Here is a 20,464-nt window from a genome sequence, read left to right as displayed (position 1 = left end):
ACGTCTGCCTTATTTGGATCAAACTTTCCACAAAAGCAAGGAACCTGTGAACCAATTTTCTTTTGAGAAGTTTGGAATAAATGTAAACAACGCTACACAAAGAAACAAAATAAAGTGTCAAAAGCTTTTAGCTCCTTCTCTCATTGAAATTGTGTAAACAATTGGGACAATATTTACCCTGCTTTTTGTTTACCTCCCTTTTTCAAATCGACCTCATCGTTTACTTTCAATATTTACCTACTTTCTGTCAACATTTGGGCTATTTCCTTTATTTCATCACCAAAGGTAAGCCATTATTAAAAACCTGTTCAAAATTAGCATGGTGAGTTTTTCATTTGTTAATTTTTTCTTGAAAAATTCAATAATAAATACAAACTAAATATTCTAACTTTTCACCAGGGGCTAAATATTGATTCTTTAAGAATAGTATACTATTAGTTCAAGCAGTCATGCACATAGTTATAATTATGTATATTTATATAAAACGCTGAAGTCCTCTGCAAATTAAACATTTCCATTTTAGTATAACCTCTCATTTACTTGAATAAGTAGAGATGTTATTTTTATTAAACAGACAGTAAAGCTATCAATTTAAAAAAGAATGTTACCAAACAATGGAAAGAATCTGATACTTTTTCTTTATGAAAAGGGAATCCATGTTTCACAAAAAGAGGAGATATAATTTTTTTGTTTAATGCACTGTAGATTCATTTTCTTACATGGGATACCAATTCGTTGATTTCGTGTGTATGCATACATGAACAACAAATTTAAATATTGTACGAAGTGCAAATTTTCTATAGGCTTATGTGCAGCTTAGGCAAAACCATAAATTCAAATATCAACAAAAATACAATTTTTCCTTTAATCAACAAAAAAAAAAATATGCCCACAATAGTAATTTAATCTCAAGTATATCTTTAATAAAATAAAAAAAAGGGGGAGGGTCCTTATATCCCAATCCTTTTTTATTATAAAGGCATCAATGTCAAAAATTATTTTGCCAAAATGACTTTAAATGTTCTTTAATGATGAAAATTTACAGGATGATAAAACAGTTGTAATCAGTATTCCTTGATGGTTGTATTTTATTTTGTATCTCTTTTTGAACCTCTTTCACCTTCATCTACAATCAATGTAATCTTTCTTAATCTTTTTCGATTCATCAGCAAGATTTAATCCTTCCTTTCGTCAATTCCTAACTGTCAGAGAGGCTAGGAATAAGTAAAACTGATTAAATACAGCCAACTGCTTTCAAATAAAACTAAAAGATCTTGTACTGCTATGCTGCTAATTAATGCCATCAATATGTTCTATAGAATAAAATCCTTCTTTTATCCAGGGCTTACTGCACTATTAGTGTCACAACCAAAAGCCCAATGGCTATGAATAGATTTATTGCATCATTTAATACTTGTTCTTCCAAGCAGAGGTTTGAGACAAATGCCAGCTACAGGGAGGGGGATATAATTTGCTTTGCATTTCAAATTTTAAACAGATGGTGAGAGCTAGATTTTTTTTTAGAGTACTAATATAATGGTAGTTAAGTAAACAATTAACTGCAAAGGAAAACATTTAATGACTCTGAACAAAGGTACATATTAATCCAAAAGAGTGCAATGAATGCATAAGAATTAATGGCTTTTACTTTTGATTTTTGAACATGAAGATGTTATAGTGAGAAACTGCATATTGAGAAATTTGTTGCGAGTTTCGTGATTAAGATTAAATAGTGAAAATGCTCCCCTGCATAAAATTTATCTTTAAAGAAGATCTGAGAATCAGATCAGGTACAAGTAAAATGTAATAAATAAACCTCACAGACAGGATTGGTTAAAAAAACCAGGAAATCTAAATTCCTCCAAAAAATAAACCCCCTTAACAATATCCATGCTTCTGCAATAGCATTGAGGTCTTTCATGGATTCAAATTAGAGAGCAATCAATGAAAAAAATTTCAGCTCTATTCTATTTTAAATCCTGGTTCAACCACAGTCATAGTTGCTTTTTACTTGTCATAATTCAATGAATGTCATCTATATACTAAAAATCTTATAACTGAAGACTCTCCAGAAATCATTCTAAAGTCTGATATTGAAAATTTAAAGTTGTCTGTGATCAAGAAGGTATTTGGCAATTCTGTAATGTCTACCTTAAGTGTCAGAAACAAATACATGTAAATCATAAAAAAAAATGCCAATATCTGAAAATTTTTATATTAATCATGATCTATATATGGCTCTTTAAAACATTTATCAATTTTTCAACATTGCTATTCATATAAATCCAATTGTGACAAATTCGTTACAAATATTGGAAAATACATCTTATTTCAAACAATATTAAAATTATAATTGCTAATTTTACGTAAAATTTGAAATCAATATTGCTGGAGTAATAAATGATGTTTGTTTTTGTAATGAAATCCATATCTGTATGACATATGTATGATAAATATGCGGATATTAATTTACCTACAATGTACCATGTAGGTACACTTGGACATTTAAACAAAAGCTTTCAATATATTCATCCGAGAAGATTAATTCTTATCATTACATCCCAGTTTAATCCCCAGGACAAACATATTTTCTTTCCGTCTGCAGTGATGTGCTTAGAACGGAAGGAATTTTCAGCCCTTATAAGTCTGAAAACAGAAGAAATGAAATATACAACGAAAACGACTTAGCAATATTATTGATCTTTTATATAGGCAGGTTGATTTAATTGAAAGTCCAATTCATTCCAACAGAACAGCCACAACACTTTTCTGTTATGTTCAAGAACAACATTCTATTAATGGCTACAATGCATAACTATCCGACATTGATTTTTTAAGCCTGATGGTCATATGCAAACCATTCAAAGCCTTCCGTCCTACTGATGAATCTTGTAGCTGATTTAATGAATATTTGACCTTCCAACTATTGTGATCATTTGGCGAGCTCAGAGTATAAGCCTTTGTCTATTTCATTTATGAGCGTTGTATCCTCGGACACACGGACACATCTGCCCGGAACACACAATGTCTTTATTCAGATTCATTTACATATAAAATATGTTGGTTTTTTTTCTATAGAGAACTAAATCTATCGATAAAAAATGTTAATCAAATTTTCTTTCACACAAGATGAAATGGATTGAATCAAATCATGAATTAAAGATTTGAATACAACTGTTATTGGAACAATAACTTTTCTATTCTTCTCAGAATGTGAAATTAATGTTTGAATATTTCCATCATCTTTCATGTCATCATTCTATTTGAATAGATTTGTAAGCAAGTGACCAAATTATAGGAATTCTGGGGTTATGGGAGTTGGTAATTGAGTTAGAGAAAAAGTAATTAAATATTTCTCTGAAAATTCTTTTAAAAAAAAACAACCAACATTTTACCTATTCGTATTGAGACAGTGAAGTTATCATCCTGTTAAGTTTTTCCAGGAAGGAAAATTCCATTCTCAAGCAGACAAACAGTAGCAAATAATTTTTCTACATTTAGAAATCAAAAAGATTGTTATAGAAAAACAAAAATGTATTCCGAGATACCCAACCCTTTGTGCTCTCATTTGTGTAAAACCGTAGGGGTTTAAATTAGAGTGGATCCGATACCTGGATCTGTCTTTTTCAGGGAGGGACTTTTTATTTTTGAATTTTTGAATTACAAACGTCAAGAACCTCCAATTCTTCCTACTGATGCTTTTTACATACAAAATCTTTGACTTTCTTATATTGAAAATTCAAATGGTTCGGGACCTTTCATTATTAAAAGAACACTTGGAAGTCCTGAAGCCATGCAGTCTATCAAATCTACTGCATTCATCTTTTGATGCATTCAGTGACTCTGCTATTCTGTTTCACTGCAGATAAACATGAAACAAATTTCATAGAGGACATTTCAAATGTCAATGACTATTCCCAGTACTTAAAAACAAAGAAAACAAGAGAGGACACATTAACATTGTTTAACAGGTATGTAGGATTTGATGGAAACTAATAAATGTTGTGTTTTTCTTACAGTCAAGTTTTCAGGAACATTTACAGATTGATTTTTCCTGTAAACATTCAAAGCTTTAGTTAGAAAGAAACCTTTTTATAACATTTATATATTCTAGTTGATTAAACATCGCCAACAAACTCACATTTACGTCAATTTATGGTTTTCAAATGATTTTTTCTCTCACTTTGATGAACTGACATGAAGGAATTTCTATTGGATTTTTAACGTAACTGGATGGCGCTCTATAAAGCCGATTGATGAAGACAGAGGCGTCTTAATGCAAAGAAAGAAGATTAGATTTTATAGACCAGTGAGGACAATAGCTCAGGATTCTGCCGTTACGAAACTCAATTTTTAAAGTAAATCCTAAATTGAAAATAAGGAAAATGTTTAAATGATTTTTGTTTAGATCCTATATTGAAATCATTCAATGGGAAAAATCCACATTGGTATTTTGACTACTGTATCTGAACAGTTTTCCTAGGGCCATCAATCGATTTCCTGGCGGCAATAAAAAAAACATACTTATCTTGTATTTAAGACTTGCATGACAAAGTTACATCAATAACGGTCAATACTGGTTTCAAGTAAAACAAACTGGAGGTTGTAATCCGCTAAACAGCTTAACATTTTTCTCTTATAGTATTCTTTTATTGTCAAAGATAGTCAAAGTCCCCTGGCATTGACTTATAATTTCATTGAATAGTTTGGTTTTCACAAGCAAGTTATCCTAAAACTAGATTTTGTGCAATTTCATGTCTGTTTTCCTGACATTTTAAAAGATTTGAAATATGACAAAACTACAATTGAAATATGACAAAACTACAAAATTCTAGGGTTATATAAGGAATTGGTATGAAAAATGTCAAAATTCTAAAATTTCTATTCTGTTTTCCCTACATTTAAAAAGATTAGTAAGATGACAATATAGAATGCTACGAGGTTTGTATATGTTTATCATTGCAGATATAACATTGTACATAAAAAGGATAAAAGAAATTACCAAAATATTAGACAGCTGCAACAGATCACAAGGACAACAAACAAACAACTCCTTCAAGGAAATTGACATACAAACAAAGATAAAACAACAACAAACAATACTTAGAACAATTATGCACCACTTGGTACAGGAACAAAATATGGCTGGGTTAACCAAGTTTTACTTGCCCACACCCCTCCCCCTTTTTTAACCTAGCTTAGATTATATGTTTTAAAAGCTGCCTTTGTAAAGTCTGCACTTTATTTTGTCACCCAGGTGACATATTGTACCTAGCTAATCATAAATTTTAGAATTCCAATTTGGTTGCATAATTTAAACCCAAATACTCCTGTGTCAAACATTTTTTCCGGGAAAGTCAATTTTATCTGAATTATATCATTCAGTTTTAAAAGAATTGAATTTACGAAACCTGTATAATAGTAGTAAAAAACAATTTTCCAATTATCTATATGAAATTGACACTCCCGATATGGAGCTGCATGCTTATTGATATTCATTTCACAAGGGCTTTAGTTTTAATCTGATATAGAATCATTCTCCAATTATTCAATATGAAGATTCCATAATTAATGCGTAATTTGTAATAATACTCAGTAATGGCTTGAAAAATGTCATATTCATTTAAATTAATGTTTTAAGACAATGGGGTGTATACTGGGTTTTCTGAAGAGAAATAAAACTGCTACGACTCTGAAGTCACAAAATGCTACAATTTTTTACTGTTTATCTTACATTATGTTTTGTAATTAACTTACTTTGCAATATATACAAGATGGTATTCATATTGTTTTGTTAGAATAATTTAAAAGCACTGGTCAGGCCTTAGGCAAGCTTTTTTGTAATTCTAGCATCATTTTACTATAAGGATAATGTGTCTAGCTAAACACATTGTATACAGAAAATATTGCATTTAAAACTAAAAAAATTTATTTTATTTTAGCGCAGTCCAGGATACAATAAAGTGGTTTTTTTTATACACGTCAATACAAATATTGACGTATGAAATTTGAAAAAAACTTTTCCCACAAGGCAATACATATTTAAATAATTTGTTACCAAGAATATTTGGAGTTATTTTGTAATGAGCCTCAGATATCTAAAAATCTCTCTCTGGATGTGCTTAATTGAACACTGAGGGTCCAATGATCAAAGTAGACACCACTTTGTCACTGTTCTATTTAAATTTTTTCAGTACTACTATTAAGATATTTGATTCTACAGAATTTTTTTTCAATGTCTTCAGGGATATATTTAGTATATTTTCAACAATTGCACTGCCTTGCATTCATTCATCCATAATTTCTTTCATTTGATAAACAAGTTTTCTGCAATTTAAAAGAGCAATTTATGTGTAATTTCCAATTAGAATAAATCAAGGTATTAAGTTTTCCTACTTTATATAATATGCCTCAATGCGCTGTGTATTAGGTTAATGGAAAAGATTATTAATCTATTTTTTAATTTATAAAATAATATTTCTGGGATTACCGGAATTATTTTTAGTTGCTTATAAAATTTTAAGCTTTATCAACCAGATGAAAACATAATACCATAATTAATAATGTCAGTTTATAAATATATAATGCACAATTTCATTTCCAGTTGTAAAATGTAAAACCTTTTAACCGACTCTTTTAAGGGATGTGGATGATGAAGTACATTTAATTTTGAAGTGCACAAATATCTAATCCAGTACAGAATTTTCCTACATTATTGTTATAGAAAATAGATAAATCTTGACTTAAGTGTTCCTCGATGCAATACAGTACAAAGTTGTATAAACATGTGTACACATGTATGCCAAAGACCAGCACAAAAAATATCTGCATGTAAAACTAAACTATGGTAGCCTGAAGCCCTGACTTGATAGAACTGGTTCAGACTGGACAAAGGGAGCATGATATGTGGGGGCCCTCAACTGAAGGCTATGTTAAAATCCCCCCTCCCTCTCCTCAGAATAGCTTTAACATGAATGAGAGTCATCTATCAATTACCACAAAAGACAAACAGAACATGTGAAAATTCACTCATAATATTTGAAAAATAAAATGATGACCAATAATTTAAAAGAGCCTTACATTGTAGGCATAACAATATTTGTTGTAGTAAGAATGTACTTATTTCTGTAAATCATGAAAAAATGTATAGATACTCGATGTACTCTAAATGTCTTAAAATAGCTGATGGAATACATTCAATACATATATATAGTATACAAACATGTATTGTTCCTGTGGGATACAAAAATTATGTATATACATGAAAAACAAATTTTGAAAATAAATACTGAAATACTAACCTTTGGCTGTGCTTTTCTTGGGAATGCAACTTTAGGGTCAACCTGTGGATAAAGATACCAGAGATTGTTAGAATCCATTGTTGCCATTTTTTTGTTTTTTCGATGAGAAATCTAAACACACAATAATAGACAAGACTTATGGTAATGTCTGGATAGTCCAAGGTAAATATAACAAGAAAAGTAACAATAAAATCGTAGAAACAATATGTCTTTGTCAATCAACAAGTTTATGATCCTCTGACAGCTAAGAGTGGACACGTCAAATTCTGCCCTTCACGTTTGGTGATCAAATCTGTGAATGTACACAGTTGCAGAGAACTTTCTGGTGTACTGTAGTAGCCAAAAGTTGCTCTGTCTGGAAAGCTCAGCTTGCAGTGAACACGAAGAAAGCGGATGTTGCGTTCTATGGCGAGACCCACTTCTGCAAGGTCTGTGTATGTATAAAGATATCTAAGTGAGTCAAGTTGAAATAACTGTTTAGTTTAATATTTACTTTCTATATAGACACCAGGCTGTGAAAATTGACTGTGAACCAATTAGAAATCGTGAATTCTGAGGATTTGAAGAGTCGACGTCACTCTACACACAGATGAATTGTTTGGACATTATAAAATGTATTGAACTTTTTAAACGGATCGTTATATGCTAACAATGGAACATATGTGATATAACACTGCTTTTTCCCATCAAATTTTTAAATGTATAAGTAAACATTAGCCGAGTAGATCGAAATAAAGGCGTGCATCCTTTTCTGTCGGTAACAGTTGGAAAATTGTATAAAAATCTATTTTGGTCTATCAGATAGTGACTGTCATTAGCAGACGTTGTATAAAAGCCTTTCTAAACAAAGCAGGCAAACAGGGATCAGAAATGTTGACAAAAAGTGGATTTTCGTAAATTGGAATAAAACCTCATAATTTTAACATGTAAGTGTTCAGCAAACAAAAGCATAACGAGTGAGAGTAATCTTTTCGAAATAATTTCAAACTCTGACCATTGTTTACAAGCAATTAATTTACCTGCTACCCTATCTTGAAATGTAATTTCGGAAAAGTGTAAACAAAAATTCAAATCAGTATAAACCTGAAATTGATCCGAGCCATATGGCTTCCGTTGGTGTAAATAAAATGCTTTTAAGACTGGAATAAGGAAACTGTTAAATTTTTGAAAATTATATAAAATGCACAAAAACGAAGACCACTGATCTGGATTTTTTTCATAGCCAAGTTAAAAGATATAATCATCAATATTTTTTTTTTTTACAAAACTGTAATGAAAATAGGTTTTTAAACCTTTTCCCCTTTTTGCATAAATATATAAACAAAACGCAAGCTTTTCATTTAATCAAATTTTAAATCAGTAGTGTGACAAAAAATTTCCAACTTAAAAAATTTGTCACATAGTCCCATTTACATTACTTTTTCCATTTATATAAGAACTGTTTTGAAAAATAGAATTTTTAGGTAATAAAAATGTAATAATTATAAAAAAGAATCTTTTTATTGCTACATCACAAATTTATACTTTGAACCAAATTTTTGTAAACACATAATTTGACAATTTTGAGGACATTTCCGACTTCAATAAAATATGAATATTACAAGTATATCTGTCAAGATTTGACAGGGAATTGTAACATCTTTATTACCATAATGAATCATGTTACACCACTCTTGTTTGCCCAGTACACATTTTACACCATGCCATAATGGGAGATAACTCTATTTCACAAAATGAACCAATAATAAATATGATACCAAAAATGTTTTAAATTTTTTTGAAACATAAATTGCATACATATTCCCTCTTCTGATTAGAAAAAAAAAATGGTCCTGTTTGTCAACTCTTACTTTAAAGTTTATTATAATTACATGTATACATAATATAAACCTTCGAACTTTTAAAATGAATGGTCTAATCAAAACCAACACATTAATATCTTATATAAATAAAAGTGTATTAATGTAAAACATGATGTTTGAACTTTTAGCGAATTTTAAGGCATTTTTACTACATTGGTGACAAAATTTACACAAAGGGTTCTAAACTGCCTTCTGGTCAAAACATGTAACGCAATCATTTGTCAAAAATAATCCATGTACCCTCATGTTAAGTGTTAACCTAGCCAAACATTATGTTATCTTAAATCTTTTACCTAATTATAATGATAATAGATATGATGAAATGACATAATGAGACAACACAAGTATGCTAAATTGTCCCAATTTACATATTATGTTGTACATTTCAAATTATGATGTAATTAATCGGCTCTTACCTTTCGCCAATTTGTTACTATCGTATTACATTTTGTTAAATTGTTAATGAAATACAAGAATATATATAATTTTTTGCATGATGCACTTCCTGTCTGTACAACACTGATAAATTAGTGTGTGTGTTTTTTTAATAGATGCCTAATTAGATATATACGTTTGTATTATAATCATAACACGTTTTACTTCATGGCATAACTCAGACACAAGTGATATTAGAAAAAAATCACAAAATGTGGCAATTTGGAACATTGTAATGAATCCAACACCATGGCCATTTTTTTAAGGTGTAGTATGCTGGAAAACATATTCACATTAATAATCTGCATGGAAAAGTTGTAAAAATCATTTAATTTTCAGTTTTTGAACATAACATAAAGAATTTTGAATGACCTCCTCAAATCTGCAGTTCAAATTATTCATGAAATTTGTGACAATTTCCATGATAAACGTAAATTTGACAGTTTAATACCCATGGATTATTCAGGTAACATGAACTATTCCCATGAAAATTTAATTCCAAAGTCATACAGAATGTGTGAATTACCCATTTTCACAAATAATTTAATTCCAAATTGACCAGACTTAACAACATGAAATGGCCCATTCCAAAAAATCCACACAAGTTACTTTACACTTAATTTAGGTCTTTTTAATCAAGATTTGGTTTGATAATATTCACATTTTTTATACCATTGATTAAAATTTAAAAACAAAACCATCCATATTAATTTTCTTTGTGTTTAAATGCTTTGCAGGCTTATATAGAATAAAATACTTATTCCAGCTAGTTACACGACATGTACGATAGATGACAGATACAACAAATTGGACAATGGTCAGGTCCAAATAAATTAATGAAAGAAACATGCAAAAAGTAAGTAGAAAATACCATACCACTTTGTTATCTAATTCGTGTGGGCATGCTTTTAGCACCTTGTCGACATCATCCGGATTCTGAAACGTTACAAAACCAAACCCTCTGAAAAGAAATAAAATGTCAAAAAATGTTAGTAATACTAGTCACCATAATCACCAAAATCTACATTTCAACAGTAATAAGTAAATATTTATGTAAAAAATGCAGTTAGAAAGCTATATTAACCTACATTTCGTGAACTATGTCTCTATAAAAATTTAGTTTCTATTTTATGTTTTTTATTTACATTAGTACTTAGTTTTTGTGTCAGCTGTGTACCACAACTATGATGTATTAAAATTTCATAATTTTTAGATGACATTTTTAAATCTATCTATGTTTCAAATGTCTCTGACATGTACATTAAGACACTGGAAAACTCCTGCGGACCCAAGAAAGTCATGAACAGCTTTTCTCATGTCTGAAATTTAATTTTACATTCTAGAGGGATGAAAGTGTTGTACCCCCTTCCCTTAATCAAATCACATGCTAAAGTAAAGGCTGGTGGTCCCCCTTCCCGTAATCAAATCACATGTTGCAGTGGTAGTTTTGCACCTTTTAACTAAATCTTATGGTTCGCTAACAATGATTGTTAAGAAATTTGTTACTTTCATATTGTATACTCAATGTGTCAGGCCTTGCTGTCATAAAAATTTCGAGAACGATTATGGTACTCAAGATTCAGAAATCAACACCTAGAAATACTGGATTTGGTGTTCCAGCACAAATTTTGTACTCAGAGCACTCACTTAAGTTCTAAGACCATAAGCCCTGGATCCAAAACTCAGTCACATTAAAAGGTAGATAATATGGCTGACTTCAAGACCCATGTCAGTGGTTGTCTCCAGATATATCATGTGGTGCCCCTCAAGGTACTTGCCTGGTGTGAAAGTTAAATTTATTTACAACTCTTTAAAATTCAGGGCAATTTAGAGCTAGTTGTATTGAATGAATACTTGTCTATTGTTCAAAGAGGGATAGTATGTTGAGCTCTTGAAAAGGTTTAGATATTTTATGTTGCTGGGTTACTGTCTAATTTGCATATACAGTCAAAACTGCATATTTAAAGGGGTCTCTCTCCGGAATAAATGATCTTATAAGACAGGTGACCTTTAAATTGAGGTTCAACTTCCAAATGCACAGGAATTACAACAGCAGGACGAAATGAGAGTGACCTGACAGGACAGATTTTTGTTAAATAGAGGTCACCTTTTTGGCAGGTCTGTCACTGTGAGTTAATTTAGATCTTAAATGAGAAATCTTAGCAGAAGGTTTTAAGAATAAACAACCATTTGCTTGTAAACACTTACAAAGAGTGCTTCTGAACTGCAATCTTGTTAGGATCAGGGTAAGCATGTTGTTAGGGTCAGGGTAATCATGTTTATCATGAACAGAAGTCATAGGGTTACAAATTTCACTTGCATTCCACTGCATCTCATAAGTGAAATCAACACCTCTGTGTAGATATCAAACAGTCATTTATCATATCTTCCATATCATAAATCAAATACTATGTAAATCTATAATACTTTGCTGTCATGCAAAACAGCTTGATATAGTCTTGATCAATTTGATTTTATTCAAATGACCGAGAGTTTACTTAATTTACATTATAAAAGTGTTTTATGGCATCTTAATAATTTTAAACCAGATTTTTTACCTAATATGTGTTAACAAAACTTTTTTTGAAGGTCCTCACCAAGGACACATGACTTTGTCAGGTTAAATTCTAAATCTGATCCTTAATGATATAAATTTAACCTCTAAATGCAACATGATGCAATAACTGTTGATCGGTCTTGAATACCCATACTGTAACTTAATAATCTTCTCCTGTCCACGGTTGTTCTAAATTCTATATCTCAATCTAGCCAATCAAGTTTTAGCCACATCATACGGCAACCAAATAGAACCGAAACTTGGTTAAGGAATAATTTTAAGATGGTGTGAATATCGAATATCTTCTCACCATGATGTGGAACAAAAATATATCTTGTTTACAAGGCAGTCTATGGAGAAAATATTATGGACTTTTAATCTGATTTTGAAAGTTTTCGTGCACTTAAGCCTTCATTATTATTCATGTTCCCTTTAAATTCAGAATTTTGTATGGAATTCATATTTTGAAATACAGTAAATAATTTTGAGGACTGGATGAGGTGTTCAGATGAGCAGAAAGATGTATATCATGTTTCAAAAATCTTTTAATTTTCTGATTACCTCAGCAAAATTCAAGTCAAAACTGAATTTGACCGCCCACCCGCCCGTAAATAATTTCCTTTCAATTCATTATGGAAATATTCCACGTTTTATTCATTTATACCTGGAACATGTATCTTTTGCTTTCAAAAAAATGCATTCATGCTGTTAACCAGTCAAAAGTGATTTATCAATGGACCTCACAGAAATTTAAATTTACAAAAAATTCACTGTATTTTTATTTCCGGCTAATTCACTGTATTTTTTAGTTCATTGCAATTAGTGGTTTGTCTGGTTAAAATTGACAATTGGTTGTCAAAGCATTGTTTCTTTACACAATACAGAGTGCCTTGTCTACCTGACAGGTTGTTTTAGCTAATATCCTCATAAATGAATGGATTAATTTGAAGGATCATTCAATCACAAAAACAAATATCAAACAGTGATAATTCATTAAAAAGTGAGATAGAACTTTATGAAAAACAACATTTCTACAAAAAGTTTCCCTCTAGAAAATTTGTCCTTGAGGGAATTCTACTTTGAAGGTTTGCAAAGCTGACACCTATTTGCTTGTATGGAATTACATGTATATGTATCTTGAATTGAAGGGGCTGTGAGCAAATTATATTGTAAAAATGTCACCCTCTAGGAAATTGGGTAAGATTATATATAACAGATGAAATTAAAGATCTGATATCAATTGTAAAATTCCAATGTACACAAAAATCCTTTTAAAGAAAGTGTTTTCCCTAGAGGGATTATGCATGGTGGAGACTAAAATCCCCATCCTTAAAAAACTTGACTTTTCCTTTATATGTCCCATACTTCTTCGAAAATCATGATCACCATCCTGTCAGGGAATCCCCTCTATTTCAAAACCTCCTAGGGAAAACAGTTACACTGATGAGATTCCAGAAAGTTATTACCAAACTCTAGTTTCATATGAGTTATTTCCCTTTTCAGGAAATGGTACTGGTTTCCTATAATGAAGAGCAATGATAAGAAGCATGCATTCGATCTGTTAACTTTCTTGATCCATACAAATTTACAGATACAGGTAACTGAGTGACTCACTCTACCTTGAACAAACTTCTTACCAAACTCAGCTTAGAATAGAACTGATTTAGAGTATAAACAATTTCTAAGTATTGTACAGATTTCAACCTTAAATGACCTTCAAAAATCTGTTAACATTACCAAATTCCCTAAACCGTCCATAACAAAAACAATCTTATGTATTATAATTATATAATACCAGTACATATGTACTTCCATGATATAACAAAAAACAATCACTGACAAGGTCTTTCAGAAATTACTTTTTGATTTCCAAAGAGCTTTATAAGTCTATGAAAAACAACTAGAATGTATGTACTTCAACACTCCCACACTGTTATAAAATCTAAACAGGTCCTCAAGTCCTAAGTAGCTTGGTATATCTTCCAGTACATAGCACTACCTCTAATTGGTAAATTATTCAAGACTAATATTTGGAATAATAAATACGTCTATGATACACTTCTAGGATGCTGCACATTGAAAGTGTTCCATGAATGAACCAAAAATTGAAATTTCATTTTCTCAGCTATGGCTGAATCTAGTCTTACCCTTGTTTCTTTGGATGACCTTGGGATGACCTTGGGGTAACAGAGCAGTATCAACAAATGCATGATGACCTCCAACTACAAACCCTGTGTATAGTTGTTCATTAAGTGTGAAAAACATCCATAATGGCATGAAACTGACAACCCCTTTTTAAAATACATGCATTGTAAAGAAAATGCATGTTTAATATCAAAATACAAAAGACTACTTATGCATTAAACGCAATTACAAGTCTGTGTGCATTATGAATACACAAATCTGTTTGTGTTTGATTACATAATCGCAATTTATTTCGCAATATAATCCCAGTGATATAACTTTACTAAATGAAAGATTCTGTTCAAAAACATGTGATTTTCATTTTATCGTAGCCTTCCAGTAAACCACACCAGTTTCAGAGAAATGTTTTCAGAACAAAGTCTCAAAATAGATAACATACATTTGAGTTACCATGGAGGTAAGAATCCAACAAACAAAAAGTGTCAAGACCATATCCTCATTATAAAAGAATCCTCTAAAGATTTTTTTTAGATCCAGGTAATTTGACAAAAAAAAAAATTAATTGTAATTTGACAAAAGAAAGAACACTTTAATCTTCTTTTTTAAACATAAGTATTTTTTTTTTCAAATAAGAAATTTGACTTGCTTTAATTTCATTGGAACAGTTTGTTTTTCTTCTTTAGATAAATGAAGTTGAGCATGAGGGATTTGAACCTTCAAGTTGCAGTTGGCTAGTCCATTTATCCACAGAGATATAGCTAAATGGTTGAAGTATGGCTGCCAGTTGGGCTCCTGAGAATTTGGTGTATTTTTTATGCATCAGATACATGTACATGATGCTAATAGGGCCAAGATACTGCAACATAGAGAAGATTTCAGCAAACGTCTTACCGATTTCTTAAATTCTGAATAATTTCATTCAAACATAGCTTAAAGCTTTACCCCCATACACAATGTTGTATGAAATTTGTTTAATTGAGTTCTCATGAACCATAACCTACATGCTTCCATCTACATGTAAATTGGAACATTTCATTTGCAATTTCCACAACATTGCAGAAGTTTCCATTGGGTTACAATGGTTAAGTTGTTTTTCCCTCACTTACACAACTGAAACCAAGAAGCTGTTCTTTTCGGAAAGTCATTTAATTGCCACTCATCTTTAACATAATGATCAACACCGTTCATTAACTCAAAAATGCCAAACCTGCCAAAAAGATGCTTTTAAACAGAAATTTTCCCAGGCAAAGCCATCACATGTTTTCATACTTCCTCCAATGAGGCTCTATCTTTTATGCCGAAGATAATTACACATTTTTTAATCTTACTAAAGAATGCTCAAGTATATAATAATCATTAGCATCCGTTAATTGTTAATGGGCACTTGAAAAATACTTCAGTAGTTTTATATTTTCCTCCCAAGGTTTTTATGGCAGATTGATTCACAAAGATGCTTAAACCTTTATTTATTCCCATGAAAATAGCCGAGCTTCATTCAGAGATTTCTCAATTTTTAAAAACTCAATTCCAGAGTCATTTATGAGCCTGGTTGTTGCTCATAATCACATTTCTCTTTCTATTTCTTCAATATTAATATGTTTTTAATGTTTAATAAAAGATGTAAAACATTTTTATCGTTATTAAATATTTTGACATTTTCCTGGTTTGCATAGACAATAGTCCATGTTCAACGGTTTTTAATATTTATGATTTCTTTTGATGTTCCGACAGAATATGATGAAATTCAAAAGGTATTCAATTCAATGACAGTGTCCAAAACTATGTACATGGAAAAATTGGAAAGGTTAAAGGTTAATGGTTGTATCAGTTAAAATTTTTGAAAATATAAAGACAACTTCTGGGTTAACAACCTGTTAACTAGACACAGGCAGCAATTATGCATGACAGGTGGATGGTTGTACATGTAAATCGTGAACGACAGTTTATGCTTGCACCTCCAAATGTAAAGATTTCTCAACACTGAATTCTTGTATTAATATTTCAATAATAATAGGCCAAATTTTTGTCAGCATACGTTGCTGAATGTATAGTTCATGAATGTAAAAGTTTTGCAAAAAACAATAACATGTAACTGTATTTTATGAATAGACCAGCATATGATCTTATATATAGCAAACCAGCATATGATCTCATATATAGCTACAATTAATACATCTGTATCACAGAAAAAAAGGGCTGGAGAAGAACAGTAAATTCTTCATTCTTATAAAAATTTATCAAAATATTTCTAGAAATATTACAAAAAATTTCATCTTGGACCAGAACAATAGCATTTTTTTTAGAAGAAATCAGAAATCTTTTACATTTTTAACACTGATATGAGCCAAGACATTTTTAAACCTCCGGATCCTGCCAATGTATTCTGCTTTAATTATAATTCACATTTTAGCATTTATATTAAATTTTTTCCAAACACAAGCCTTTGAATCTTTTCAATTTTCTCTTACATTTGTATCTAAGAGGGATTATTGGAAAAGTGTACATCCAACCTATGGTCTTTTAAGTGCCAGTTCTTCCATTTTAAAAACCTCATAGAAGCATTCCCGACTTATACCTTGGGAAATATTGTTTTAATATTTACTTTTGTCTTTTATCTCATTTTCTATATACATGGATTCAATGGGCCAATTCAACCTTTAAACATTGCATGTACATGCTAGCGTAAAACAAGAATCTAGTCCCTTCAGAGTTAATTCCAATCACAGGAATTACCAAAAATATTGGACAGTGAAATAGATCATATGAACTATCAACTCCTCTGAATAAATAGACATACCAACAAAAACAAACAACAACCAACAAGTCATCCAGTAAGCCTGACTTAATATTTTATACTATGTATGAAATGGCAGTGTAAGGCAAGTTAAAATTTGTACACAAATGTGAAATATCACTTAAGACCTGATACAGAGGAAAAATTTTATTTGGGGAAATTTTGAAAGATATTTTTCAATGAAAATGTGAGAATTTAGTTGTGGGAAAATTGACCATCTACTTTCTCAAGGAAATTGCAGGTTATATATAAAACAATGTTTACAATATTGGTACAAGATGTAGATACATATATTTTCAACCTGTAACATAAGCAGTTAGTGTGTTTGACAGGTGAAGAAAGTATTCTGATGAATTGCTCCCCAAGATACTAATGCTGAACTAGTTTTTCAGTATCTACTGTTCTAAATAGCTATGTAGTCTGCATATAACATAGTAATCTGTCATAATTTGACTGGGTTTTAATGGAAGTAGTGCTATGAAGAAGGTTCATAATTACCAAACAGGTCCCCAATATTTTATACACCTGTGGAAGTTTGATTTTCCTTTTTGACTCTTTTTAAAAATACCCATAAATTTGTATAGTCGATGAATTATGAATTATTTTATGGCTTAACTTGATCCATTTTAAATGTATTTGATCCACTTACAATTTTAACATTGAATAAGTAATCTAGAAGAATTAGAATAAGAGATTTCTATGATCTTTTGGTTTTGTGTATTAAAATAGAAGTAGTGAATTTTGGTTTTCATAGGAAAAATATGAGTTTTTAAAAAAAGCTGCCAGACATGATAGCAATCTTACACGATCAAATAAGATACCCCTGTTTAAGCAAAAATCTAGAGAGAAATAAATGCTTCTTTACACATTAACCCCCAACCATAATTTCATATACAATTAACAGGTAAATGTACATTTCTCACAGTCCAGTCATCTTGAGAATTGTGAATGATGCCAAAATATGTCATAATTATCAGAATGAAATTGACATATGCTGCAACATATAACCCTAGAAGCAAATTCTCTTTTAATCTTGTAAATCTGCTTTTTGCTGAAGGATACTACATGCACTTATAGCTGTTGTTTTTGCAATATCATTATGTTTTTACATGTAGGTGCTTAATGCCCAATTTCCCTTTTCATTTTAAAATGAGAAATCAAAGAGGTTTCTAAAGGTCGTATTTTTGGACTGATTTTCATAAAGGTCAGATTTATCTTCAGAATGTTATGATAGATAAGGTTCATTTATGAAAATGTCCAAAGTTAAAATAAAGTTAAATCTGATCACTTGAAAGATTTTATATATTTGAATGATTTTTCACCCCATCTGCACCTCAATTAAAATGCCAAAAACCTGGATAACCATGCATTTAAAGAAACTTGATATGGACCCAGTGAATCACTTTCTTCATTTATCACAAAGTTTATCTGGTAAATGTCAAGATACTAAAATATGTAAAGAACTTGTTGATATCAGCTTTGAACATGTTAGTTACACAGAAATTCCATTACTGAAGAGTACTAAATTTATTACCCTTGTAATATAAAGATCTTAAATGTGTGTAAGATTGTTTATTTTATAAATACACTGTTTATTTGATTGTGTTTATTGCTTTATAGCTTTTTTCTTTTACCTTGGAAATTTTAATACACAATGTTTTTACTTGTAATTTATTTTATAACAATGTCCCATTTTAAATCTTTTGATGGGTTACATAAAAGAACAAAAGTGAATGTCATATATTTTCATATCTACTAAGGTGAACTATTAAATTTATAATTCATTTGACCTAATATGTTATAAAAATATCATTTAATTATTTAAATATCTACATCACAATGAATTAGGCTATTGTGTTGCTGCTTTCTTGTGGAATGTTTTAGTGTATACACCCAAAGAAAATGACTGGATGGTTTAAAATCAATTGTTAATTGTTCCCAGTTCAAAATCAATTTCTTGAGGCGATGGGAAATGTGTGAATTCTAATAATAGAAAGCGAAACAATTACAATTGCATTGGAAATCAATGACCCGTAACGAAAAATGTAAACAATGAGTTTCTTACCGTGAACGTTTTGTAGTCGGGTCCTTCATAACCATAGCTTCTTTAATTTCTCCATAAACACCAAAATGCGATTTAAGGGTTTCTACAAATTAAAAAAGCACATTTTTGAAATTGACCATAGATCTAACAAGCACTTGCTGATGAACTCGTTGACATTTGATTCGAATACTTCCGACAAAAAACTCCATTGAAAATAATTAACGGTGTGCTACGATCTTTGAACCGGAACATCACAACTTTATCGGTAAAAACAAAAGAAGATGACATATTTCATTAATTGAATTAATCACATACCTGCCGTTGTCTGCCAACTTAATCCTCCAATAAACATTTTCCTGCAAAAAGAAAAAGAAATGCATTAAGAAAACCATGAAATGTGACCTAGTTGATTGAAATTTGATCGCGTACGCTAACTAACAAAAGATCAAACGAGTAAACAATGTTGAAATAGAAGTGAAATCAACATACCCTGGATCATTTGGAATATCATCGATGCCATTTGTTGAAATTGGTGAATTTTGAGCAGGATCCATCTTCATTTTCTAAATACTACTACTCTAACTAAACACTACAAATGTTATCCAAGGTACTGCACGTGGGGATGACTGAATGTTCGTTACACTACTATTGGTTTAAGGTGGGTGGGCCATCCGCGCGTCTCTCAAAGGCGCGAACTATCAGTGATTGACAGTCGTATATCACCTATCGATTGGATAATTGGTCGTTGCCTGGTAACACAAATCAGTATTTACTGACGTTTTGTTACCTTCGACCGCAAACCACGCCTTTTATTCTGAATACACAATACAAACAAACCCGCCCCAAATTTCATTTTATGGCTGCAAATTGAATTATTTTTAGTGATCAGGAATTTTACAACACGCATGAATGAAATCGTAACATATAATCTGCATTTCAATGGCGAATACACATTGAGAGAGATAAATGTATGACTTGCGTTGAATTTCAATCGATATTTTCATTTCTTTAGGCGGTAAGGATACAAGAAGTTTATTGAATTGACTTTTGTTATTAAATTATTACAAATCAATGCGTAATGTAAACACGTCAGACTTGAATTAATCCGTTTGTAATTACATTAACTGTATATCTGCCTGTCTAAATAATTTTGGCATATTCTAACAGAGAAATGAACAGGATTTGACATTTCTTGGGCCCGATATTATCAATAATTTTGTATATAACACTTTCTTTGTAATCATTTATCAACCTATCAAACGAAACGGTAATCTCGTCTGACAAAGTTTGCCAAAGGTTAGCTGATAAGAAGCTCCTAAATCGTGC

At 30.8% G+C, this 20,464-nt stretch overlaps 1 protein-coding gene and 1 long non-coding RNA gene across 3 annotated transcripts in view; one reads left to right on the top strand and one right to left on the bottom strand.

Moving 5' to 3' along the window:
* Nucleotides 1–19,795, bottom strand: part of LOC127711697 (RNA-binding protein Musashi homolog 2-like) — a 107,875-nt gene extending 88,080 nt beyond the window's left edge. For both annotated transcript variants that reach the window (XM_052217809.1, XM_052217810.1), the window contains exons 1-5: nt 19,628–19,795; nt 19,454–19,494; nt 19,160–19,241; nt 10,475–10,559; nt 7,302–7,343 (exon numbers count right to left, since the gene is read on the bottom strand). In XM_052217809.1, the coding sequence (XP_052073769.1) occupies nt 7,302–7,343; nt 10,475–10,559; nt 19,160–19,241; nt 19,454–19,494; nt 19,628–19,698 (321 nt within the window). In that variant the 5' untranslated portion in view covers nt 19,699–19,795. The remainder of the gene's footprint in view (nt 1–7,301; nt 7,344–10,474; nt 10,560–19,159; nt 19,242–19,453; nt 19,495–19,627) is intronic.
* On the top strand, nt 10,342–15,929 carry LOC127711698 (uncharacterized). Its single transcript, XR_007986848.1, has 3 exons — nt 10,342–10,454; nt 13,659–13,752; nt 14,984–15,929. It is a non-coding gene; the product is annotated as an uncharacterized LOC127711698 (long non-coding RNA).
* Nucleotides 19,796–20,464: the final 669 nt, after the last annotated feature.

Source organism: Mytilus californianus, unplaced genomic scaffold (assembly GCF_021869535.1).
Source record: "Mytilus californianus isolate M0D057914Y unplaced genomic scaffold, xbMytCali1.0.p SCAF_8, whole genome shotgun sequence".
In the NCBI taxonomy this organism is placed as follows: domain Eukaryota; kingdom Metazoa; phylum Mollusca; class Bivalvia; order Mytilida; family Mytilidae; genus Mytilus; species Mytilus californianus.
This window is presented reverse-complemented; position numbering and strand designations above follow the sequence as displayed.